Source organism: Prionailurus bengalensis, chromosome A2, assembly GCF_016509475.1.
Source record: "Prionailurus bengalensis isolate Pbe53 chromosome A2, Fcat_Pben_1.1_paternal_pri, whole genome shotgun sequence".
Classification (NCBI taxonomy): Eukaryota; Metazoa; Chordata; class Mammalia; order Carnivora; family Felidae; genus Prionailurus; species Prionailurus bengalensis.
In genome coordinates, this window is record NC_057348.1 from 53,721,706 (window position 1) to 53,732,386 (window position 10,681).

At 43.5% G+C, this 10,681-nt stretch overlaps 1 protein-coding gene across 2 annotated transcripts; it reads right to left on the bottom strand.

The window, feature by feature from the left end:
- Positions 1-612: 612 nt before the first annotated feature.
- On the bottom strand, positions 613-10,316 carry MKRN2OS (MKRN2 opposite strand). Of its 2 annotated transcripts, XM_043588154.1 has the most exons (4): positions 7,201-10,316; positions 3,728-3,777; positions 2,330-2,492; positions 613-1,075 (listed from the first exon to the last, which is right to left on the bottom strand). In XM_043588154.1, the coding sequence occupies exons 1-4, from the start codon at positions 7,416-7,418 to the stop codon at positions 835-837; spliced, it is 672 nt and encodes a 223-aa protein (XP_043444089.1). In that variant the 5' UTR covers positions 7,419-10,316; the 3' UTR covers positions 613-834. The 2 variants fall into 2 exon arrangements, with proteins under 2 accessions (XP_043444089.1, XP_043444090.1); XM_043588155.1 differs by lacking the exon at positions 3,728-3,777 and having other exon boundaries at positions 7,201-7,258.
- Between the last annotated feature and the right edge of the window lie 365 nt (positions 10,317-10,681).

Below are 10,681 nucleotides of genomic sequence, written 5' to 3' on the forward strand. Positions count from 1 at the left end.
TGTGTCTTGCTCACCTTTCCACAAATTCCTACTTTCTGGGTTCACATGGAAAGGTGAATTTGTTCAGCTTTAATTATAGAAATAGTTTTCATTGTTCTGTAAATAAAAATGCTGCCACTCTGCTGTATCATGGAATCTCAGTTTAAAAATCAAACCATTATGAGAATAATTTAGTTGTAATCCAATACAATTTTTAAAACCCAGGGTGTGGTGCCTGGGTGTCTCAGTCAATTGAGCATCTGACTCTTGATTTTGGCTCAGGTCATGATCCCAGGGTCGTGGGATCAGGCTCCATATCAGGCTCCATGGAGCCTGCTTAAGATTCTCTCCATCCCTCCCTCCCCCTCTCTCTGTCCCCTCCCACCAGCTCATGCTCTCTTTAAAAAAAAAAAAAACAAAAAACAAACAAACAAACAAACAAAACCCTTATAGGTGCGCCTGGGTGGATCAGTTGGTTAAGCAACCAACTCTTGATTTTGACTCAAGTCGTGATTTTGACTCAGTTTGTGAGATCAAGCCCTGTGTCAGGCTCCATGCTGACAGCACAGAGCCTGCTTGGTATTCTCTCTCCCTCTCTCTGCCCTTCCCCTTGCTTACACTCACATGCTCGTGCCCTCTCTCTCTCTCTCTCTTGCAATAAATAAATAAAACATTTTTTAAAAACAGGACAATCTTTATTAATTTTATAAATTCTTATACTGAAGTAAGTGGAAATATGCTAAACATAAAGTCATAACACATTGGTATTAAGCACAGTTTAACCCACCTAAAAATCTCTAGTATCTACTAATGGTAGGAAGTTCTGAGCTACCCCTCTGCTGGCATACGGCACACTCAGCACACACCGCTCCCCTCAGGAGGGTTTGTCTCTTCCTCAGGGCAGTCAGTCACGTAGAAGCCATGCTCCTCTATCCCTCGGTAGAGTGTGATGTACTTGGAAACCTTCCTTGTCCTCGGAACCACGTACTTTTCCGTGAACTCACTCTTGTCCAGTTGCCCCTTGCCTTCTGTGGTCAGAATGCAGTTAATGAACGTGAGGGTGTAACTGTAGCAGTTGTGATGGTCTTCTTCATACCTTACAAAAGAAGGATGGTGAGAAGGGAAGGCTTAGGTTTAAAAGCTGCTCAGGGGGCACCTGTGTGGCTCAGTCAGTTAAGCATCTACCTTCGGCTCAGGTCATGATCTCACAGTTTGTGAGTTCAAGCCCCACGTCGGGCTCTGTGCTGATAGCTCACAGCTTGGAGCCTGCAGCCTGCTTCGAATTCTGTGTCTCCCTCTCTCTCTGCCCTGCTCCCCACCTCCCCCGCCCACTCACACTCTGTCTCTCTCTCAAAAATAAACATTAAAAATTTTAAAGAAAAAAAAAAGGCTGCTCAGGAACAAGCCATGAAGCTGTTGAAGGACTTGCAGAGTTGAAATTGGGCTGTCAGCGGACTGGGCTGTGTGTGCTGACCCCCTTGGTGACAGAGCTCCCAGAGGTGCAATTTCGAGGGACACTTGGCAGTTTGGGCCATGTCCACTTGCAAGTTACATAAGACAGGAGTGGGCGTGTCTACATGTGCTGACTCATTGTATGGAAACTGCCAACTTACGGAGCTGACATTCTAGAAATGGAGTTCTCCTTCCAGGTTTTAGGGTATCCCAGTGTCTAACTTATTTTAAGGGAAGCCTCAAGACAATTTAGGTTCACAAGTATGCTATATATCTAAAGTGTTGAGGGAGCAATAAATTGAGAAATTTCAAATTTGCCAAATCACAAAAACATTATTTTTACATGTTAAACATTTAAAAAATGTTTAAGGAAATATAATAGGGGTCTTGATGTACATATTAAATGTTAAGGATGTAAAAATATCTAGTCAAATAACTGGAGTACTAAGCTGTGGTCCTTTTGGTTCTTAAGATGCTGTGATTCTGGGGCTCCTGGGTGGCTTAGTCGATTGAGCATCCGACTTCGGCTCAGGTCATGATCTCATGGTTTGTGAGTTCAAGCCCCACATCAGGCTGGCTGTTGTCAGTGCAGAGCCTGCTTTGAATCCTCTGTCCCCCTCTCTGTCTGCCCCTCCTCCACTTATGTTCTCCATCTCTCTCTCTCTCTCTCTCAGAAATGAATAAACATTCATTAAAAAAAAAAAAATGCCGTGATTCTATTGTGTAAAGGTACATTGGCTCACCTCTGCAGAAAACCCAAATTCAACCCCTGTTTAAACTTTGTTACAGGTACTACTCTCTTGGTACAGGCTCACCATGAACTAAACAGCTTAAGAGTCCTCTGAGCTGGGGTCCCACCTGCATGGTGAATGAGCGGGTGGCCCCTGCAGCCCTGTACCTCTGAGGCAGCCAGGCTCCCGAGGTGGAGAAGTCTTCCAGGTACTTGTCCCACTGATCCATCAGTCCATACATGCCAGGCTGCAGTAAAGGGATGCTTACACTCTGCTCCCACCCTGCTTCATCTCGCTGGACCCCGTGCATGGTGTAATTATACACAACTCCTGCAACCAAAACTGGAGTCATGCGGAAGCCCAAGGGAAAATGCACCTCTGTTTAGAGGCCATCAGAAAATGACAACTGCCCCTGGGAAATGCCACATAACAGAAACCCAGTTGTACTTTGTGATTACTGTAGAAGAGCAGTAGACCGTGAGAGACCCTAGAATCTCCTGCAGGATCAAGCTGGGGAGGCAGCCACCCACCTAACAGATTTAGAGAGGGCCTTGCCTAGAGTCAGGATTGGGGGTTACGAGCCTCTGCCTCCTGGGCCCTCAGCAAAGCATTTCTTTCAGGGAAACCCAGTTCTTGCTCTACCTGTTCTCCAGCACTGTGAAGTTGCCCCCAGGAAATGGAGACTAGAATAGATATTCATCTCCAAATATTTTTTGCTCAAGTTTTCTATTTGCGAATGGGTCTATCTTCTTTCCTTAAATCAGCAATAAATTTCCACTGATGAAATGGGTGGCAAATTTGCTCATGTGGGTAAATCTGAGTTCAAAAATCCAGTCCTGGGTTTCTGTTCGCTGGTCAGTTTTCTCCCGCCTTGAGCAGGTGCAGAAAGGTTGCCTTCAGACTTGACTTATGAGGCCTGTGATCACAGCCTCACCTGCCTGGCTTTGCTCACCATCCCTAGGCCCGCGACCCCCTGTGACTGGGGTACCAGGCCCTCTTCCTGTACACTGGATGCTCTGTCTTCAGGGCCTCCAGGCTGTGCCCTCAGAGCTAAGTCTGGGCAAAGGAACTGCTTTGTTTAAACATGACTTTTTTTTTTTTTTTTAAGTGAACCCACCACATGCCCAAGTCCTCTGTCCCTTGGTTTATTTCTGAGGCCCGTGCCTGGCCACCAGAGACCCTGGTGTGTGAGGACCCAGTGGCAGTGTGCTGGGTCCAGATTCTGGTTCCAACACAAGAAGAAATCATGTTCCTCTCTCAAAAAACCAACAAAACAGGCTTGGTGATACTCTTGGCTGAGAAAACATTAACAAGCTTTCAAATATTTAGGATTGTCATTAGTACTAAGTTACTGTAAAGTCAAGTATTTCTCTTTTAAGGGGAGTAAGCATCGCCCACCTAATGGTACGGTATGAGAACCCAGGGAAAAGAGGAATTCCCTAATTAAATGTTGTCATGAGCACTTTTTCTCTAGAAATACCACTCTCTCCTACCTAGTAGTGTGAGGACATTTTAAGTTTTTAAAAAGACAAAACAAAACAAAAAACCAGTGGCAGTGCACTCACCATTTGTGTTGGTTATTCCCACGTGAAGATCAGACCTTCCATCGTACTCCCTGAAAGAAACAAGTTTTGTGTTTTTTCTCATTTGCACATGACTGGCATGAAGAGTCCATATTTAAAAGCAGGAGAGTGATCTTGGCCGGTGCCAAGTTTCTTGCCATCAGTGGCCATGTGAATGGAAGCACTGTTTCAAAACTGGTTGAGCCAAGAGTACATCTGAGGTAGAAAATACTCCCCCGGCCCCCCCAGCTGGATTTTTTTGGCCCCCCATCACTAAAGGCAGTGGAAGGCCTTGGAAGGCCATCCCTCCTAGAGCATAAAGTCAGCTTAACTCTTAGCTGCCCAGCTGAAGGGCACAGCTGGAGGTCAGTTGTTGAAAGAGATCCTCATACTTCCCGCCTTGTAGGCGAGGTTACAGGCTGACCGGGGAGAGGATCCTGAGTGCATCTCAGTGGACCTCTACCTTCAAAACTAAAGTAGTGTCTTTTGGTCTTTATAGCCTGCAGCCACACCCACTTTTCCTGGATGGCCTTGTTTTCTGAAATTACTCTTTACCTGAGACTGTTCATTAAATCTATGATTCCGTATGATTTAACCTTCATTTCCAATCCCAGGCCATCATTTACTAGCACGGGGACATTAGCAAGTCACTTTCTCTCTCTGATCTCAGTTTCCTCATCTGGAAAATGGGAATATCATAAACCTCCTAGCAAGCTGGTTGTAAGAATAAAATACCAGTTGAGTGCCTGCAAGTGTCAAATAAATCAGAGGTTATTGTTGGCTCAGTTGGTAAGCGTCCAACTTTGGCTCATGATCTCACAGTTTATGAGTTCCAGCCCCGCATCGGGCTCTGTGCTTACAGCTCAGAGCCTGGAGCCTGCTTCAGATTCTGTGTCTCCCTCTCTCTCTGCCCCTTCCTTGCTCATGCTATCTCCCCCCTCCTCTCTCTCTCTCTCTCTCTCTCTCAAAAATAAACATTAAAATAACTTTTAGTAAATAAATCAGAAGTTGTTGTTAAATGATAAAGCTCCTTCATGAGACCGCAGGTTCCTCATTAAAGTGAGCAGTCCGAGGCTTTAAAATGACTGAAAACACAAATGGCTGCCCCACCTTCACAGTGATCCCCCAGGTCATCTTGTTGCAGCCACCACTTTGAGGGTTTTGAGACTGTGGGTTCAGAGGCTGAGAATGAAGCTGGGCAACAAGGTACCAGTCTGATTGTAGCGCTGCACTTACTTACCCCAAGATTGCTGCATAAGCATGTCACTGCACTTTGTTTCCTGCCTCAATCCTAGGTGTTCCTTCCCTCCCCCTGTCCTTCAGTTATTTCTCAGTCATGCAACAGATATTTATCAGGTGTGAACGAACTATGGGCCTGTCATTTGAAGTGAAAGGCTAGTAGCACAACAGGAAATAAGCCTGACAAGGTCTCTGCCCTCTTGGAGTTTGCTTGCTTCCCGAGAAGACTTTTTAGTTTAACGAGTTTTTAACAGATAAGTGCTCTCAAGGGGAAAAAAATGTAGACTATTACAGAAGCATGTCATAGGGGCAGTGGCAGAGCCACCTCTCTCTCATACAACTCCTTTGTACAAATTAAGAAAAGTTCCCTTTTTTCCTGCAGATGCAGCTCTGCCCAGCATGTTTGGCTTGCTAGGTGTAGTGCCTCCTGAGTTTCAGGACCCAAAACCACCTTGACAAAGCATCTTTGGGCAGTGTACAACCTGTACAACCATATGTGGCAGCCCTGAGAGATCTTAACCTAGTTTGATGAGAACCTCAGTGATTTCCGAGGGTCATTGAAGGTTCTCTTTTACAAAGTAGATGAAATTTTCTCAAGGTGAATAGTGGGAGTCATTCTTGAGAGTTTGGAAATTGGATGAGAGGGAAAGGAACAGTTTAGAAGTTGGCCTTAGAAGGTCTGGTGGGCAGGGGACTACTTGAAGTTCTGCAGATCCTGGCGTGAGGGGATGGGAGGATGCTAAAGCATATAACCTGTTTCAACACCACCACCTCCCTTGTGCTGATGCCAAGGAAGGCCAGGCCCATCAGTATTGCTACCACATCACAGAGTACATAAATGCTTATTAGGGGCCAACCCAAAAGCCTATCATGTTCTGGAGAGCAGGGCTCTGGCTCATTCACTGTGACATCCCTGGCATTTCCCACACAGAGATGCTTGGTAAGGATTTGTTGAATGAATCAATGTTATAGTGGATGAATTCTGAATTTTAATCACTTTATTCAAAAGCTTTCAGAATCTAGCCAAGTAATTCTCCAAGTTAGCATGAATGAGGGATCGGATCTTGTGAAACATTTTGGGCTTCATGATTTAGATAAGGGAAATGAAGTTTCTGCCAGTTACATTCTGAACTGAATATGAAAAGAATAGCATGGAAAAGAGCATGTTGGCTCCACTTTGTGTCTGGTGCCCGGGTCATGTTTCTGCCTTATCACTGCCCCTCACCACCCTGAAAGGTCGGCAGGACCCTCATTTTGCAGATGAGGAACAGAGACTCCAGAGGGTCTGATGCTGTCTGAAAACAGGATAGGAATTGGGGGCTTTGTGGTACTACGGCCTGCACTGTTCTCTCTATATCCTGTGACCTCTGGGAAGAGTCAGGGGTGCAAAACTGCACACTTTCGTTCATTTTATCCACATAAGGACAGGAAGGAAATCAATTAAGGAAGTTAGTAAGCAGGGAAATAAATAGACAACTCCAATCGTCTTACCCCAAACCAGAGCTCTTGAGGGCACATGAGCGTTGGGAGGAGGGATTTCAAAAGGCTAGGATGTCTCGGCATTAGGTCACAATGATGCTCACGAACACGCTTGCTAAAGCACGTGCCATCGTTCTGTAGCATCCATGCTCTCAACACCTGGCTTGTGCTGGGCCACTTCTAGTTCCATTGTAAACTCCACAGGGACACTAAGGAGGTAAGGTCCTTTCTTTTGATTTCTGAAATCTTTCTTAAAGTCAGGTGGCATCCACAATTGAGGCACACCAGGTCTGGTCTTCAATTTAATTCACCACCATGTAGAATAGTCTGTATGTGGCCGTTTTTCAGGCTTTTGTACATGGTACCTGTTTGCCACAGATATTTCAGGCTAACTCACGGTAAAGGAATTATTTTGACTGGAGTAGCTGCTGGGTCGTTTTCCCAGTTAGCCTCTTAGTGCAAAATCTATGGGTAAAAAAAAGTTCCAAGCTTTCAGTTTTCCTCTCCTAAGATTGTATAAGCAGGTTTGACCTTCACATGTTCTTCATATATTCTTGCACTTATCCCTCTAGGAAAGTACATACACCATCTATCTTTATGAAACGAGTAGATCTACATTTTAGGATTTAATGTCAAAACAACTGGCAAGACTATCCACCAAGCCTCACCCTGTATCGTACATGTTAGAAAGTTTTAGTGACCACAACACAAAAGGAAAAGTTTACAGAATTAAATGTAACACTTAAAAAACACCGTACCTAAGAAACGTCCCTTGAGTTGGTCTGAGGAGGAACGAACATTTTTCTTGATGCCCATTGGTAAAGGGATCGGAGATGCTAACAGGTGCTTCCTCCAGCTTCCTCGAGCTCATGACTTGCTGGCAGAGGGGGCAGCACTGGGGCACACTGAAGCTGTAGATGTATTTCTTACAGTGGTTGAATTTAATTAAGGGCTTTGCAGCCTCTGCAGGGTGCATGGTTTTCCCCTCCTGGGCAACCAGGGTTAGTTTCCGGAGACTTCCTTTTCCTCATTACCTGGATGGCAAATAAATGTACGCCTCCCGAGTAACCTGATCAACAATGACGTCATTCTGATTGACAGCTTCGGAAGCCAAACCAAATAGGATTAACCCGTTACCAGACCGCCCCATAAACTGGTATCTTAAAGAGCTAGTTTTTATTTGTGCTCACTTACAAAGGTTCTTTCTAGCCTTGTACGTTCTGCAGCCGCCGTCAGTCAGCTCCTACTCATCCTTTAAAGCCCTACTTTTCTGTGAAACTTTGCTCCACTTCTTCCAGTGGTCCCTTGCGCTGGTGGGACTAGATTCATGCTTCTCATGGGCTCTGATATTTGATTAGTCATTAGCCTGTGAGCTGCTTGGAGTTAAGGACCCACATTTATTTTTGTGTTTCTAGAAGTTATGTTGTTTTGTTGTTGGATAAATACATGAAAGAAATCCTTGGAGGCTGTTGTCTTTTGATGTTTTATATTGTAGAAGTAATCTTGCTCATAAAAAATTAACTGTACAGTTAGAAATAAGGATAGTGGTTACCCTCGGTAGGAGGTACTGACTGGGAGAAGGCATGAGGGAGTTTTGGGGGGTCTGGAGCTGTTCTGATTCATGATCAAAGGGTTGGTTGTATGAGAGTTTGTGAACATTTTGTGAAAATTCCTCAAGCTGGACATTTTACTACAAGCACTTTATGATTCTTCAATTTTAAAATAATTTTGAGAAACTACACAAAAATATAAGAAAAAAAAGGTAATGTCTTCTGTTCCTCCGTAATATTTTTCCACTCACCAAATCCAGCTCCCTGAGAAAACTAATGGCATGTTAAATGAAAATTTCCACATAATTTTTAAAAATTCCAACATTGTGTACGTTTGGAATGTGTGTATTTTTCTCATCTTGGAAATGTATCTACAATATCAGGAATACAGGTCCACCTAGTCCTTTCAGATGACTGCAGAGGAATCCATAGTTTGGTTGCACCACACTTTTTTTTTTCTTTTAAGTAATCTATAGACACCACGTGGGGCTTGAATTCACAACCCTGAGGTCAAGAGTCATGTGCTCTATTGACTGAGGCAGCCAGGCACCCCCTGCACCACACTTTATTTAGCCAAACCCTTATCAATGCCTAAAGTTCCAGAGAAAAGCAATGACAAAGAGAAGACCCACAGAGAAGGTATCATGGCGGGTAAGGTCACTTCGGAAAAGCATTTCATAGCATACATTTAAGTAAATTACAGTAGGCTGAAATGCAGAAAAATGCATATTAAGTGTTAATAATATGAAAATGATCATCAGACTCACAGAACTGTAAAACACCTTAGAAATCATTTCAACCATCTTCTCTTGTTACAGTGAAGGCAGACAGGCTATGGCTAGATGCCTAGCTCGGGTGACCAAGGTCTGAGATTGTTCATTATTAATATAAACCACACAGCTCTTGTTCGAATGTTTGAGTGACCCAAGTTACTTTCAACTGAGAATATATTCATCTTCATGACAGCAATACCAAGAGGTATTTTTAATCTTATGAAAAGGAATTGAGGCATCATGCCTTGATAAACATTTTTAATACACCAGCATTCTCTTTTTAAAAACAGAAACACTGGCATCTTAAATCCTTTTTTACCTTATTTTCTCTGTTTCCCACAAAATGTTCTTATGGTAAAAATAAAACACAGATACAGATGATTACCCAAAACAAATGTATGGTTTAATGAAGTACTTTACTGTGAACCCCTTGTAAGTATCACTCCAGTCAAGAACTGGAACTTTTCTAGCCATCTCAGAAGCCCCTCCCATGTCCATCCTCCTCTCTTCCCCCAAAACTGACCCCTACCCGCACTTTTATAGTAATCACTCCTTGCGTTTCATTTTGGTTTCCTCACCTAGGTGTGCATCCATAGATATTGTGGCTTAGTCTTGTCCATGTAAACATTTTTGGTATGTGTTTTAAGTTTTGGTTCCCTTTCCTTCCGTTGATTTTTCTTATCATATATCTGTGAAGCATCCAAATCATGGGACCTGTAATATCTCCTACAGTCTGATGTTGCTGACTGCTTCCTCAGGGTTCAGTTCAACACACTGCTCTGCCCTCTGTACATCCTTCACATTCGCAGCTGGTTCCAGAGACTGGATCAGAGTGAGATCCGATCCTCTTGGCAAGACTGTGCATGGTGGTATTTTCTCTCACCAAAGGCACATCAGATCTGGTCTTCACTCTTATTTGATGTTAGTTCCCATTAATCTCAGTGCCTAGAGCTCCATTCATTCATTGGCAGTGGTACAATGATGATATTCTATCATGTTGTTTTCATACACTAGCTGGAATAATTGTATGAGGAGACACTTCCCCTCACCTATTATTTATTTATGCAGTGGTACAAGTATACTGGAAAGATTGGATATGTGCCTGATTCCTTATTCACATTTCAAGATAATGAGGACATCTCTGACATACTCAGAAAGTGCCCAGTTGGTTTCATATAGTTTTATTCTAGTGTCACTTAATGAACTCCTAGATATAAACGTATTAGCTGGATTTCAACCCAATGCAGTTTTTATTCTTATTGAAGCTCAGATTGTCCCATTTGGGCCTCTTGAATTGGCTCCTGAGTCCTTTTCACTTGAACCTAATAGTCTCTGATGATTTCCTTGCTATCTAGTCCATCAAGATGTTGCAGGTTCATCTCAGACCTTTCTCTGAACCCAGACCTGGAATCAGCCATTTCTCCAAGAAGCCCTGATTTCTTTCTTTCAGTGGGAAATGGTAATTCAAGAGTATAGTCTGCACACTAAGGACGTACTGGTTGATCGTTTCTCTACCTTTTCAGTGGGCAAAGTGGGGTAAAAAAAAAAGTGCACCCTCACATGCACACACACAAAGATAAAATACTTCATGAGTTCATACATACTTTTTTTTTAATTTTATTTATTTTGAGAGAGAGTGCATAAGTGAGGGAGGGGCAGAGAAAGAGAATCCCAGGCAGGCTCTGCACTATGAGTGCAGAGCCTGATGTGGAGCTCAAACCCACGAACCATGAGATCATGACCTGAGCTGAAGTCAAGAGTGGGACACTTAACCTACTGAGCCACCCAGGCCCCCCCATACTGCTATTTCTAACTCAAATTCAGGACTACAGGGTTTTTACTTACCTTGTTCTATATTACATTCCCATCTCTTTTCTTCCCCACTGAAAATTTTGGTTCAGGATACAGAGGATTAC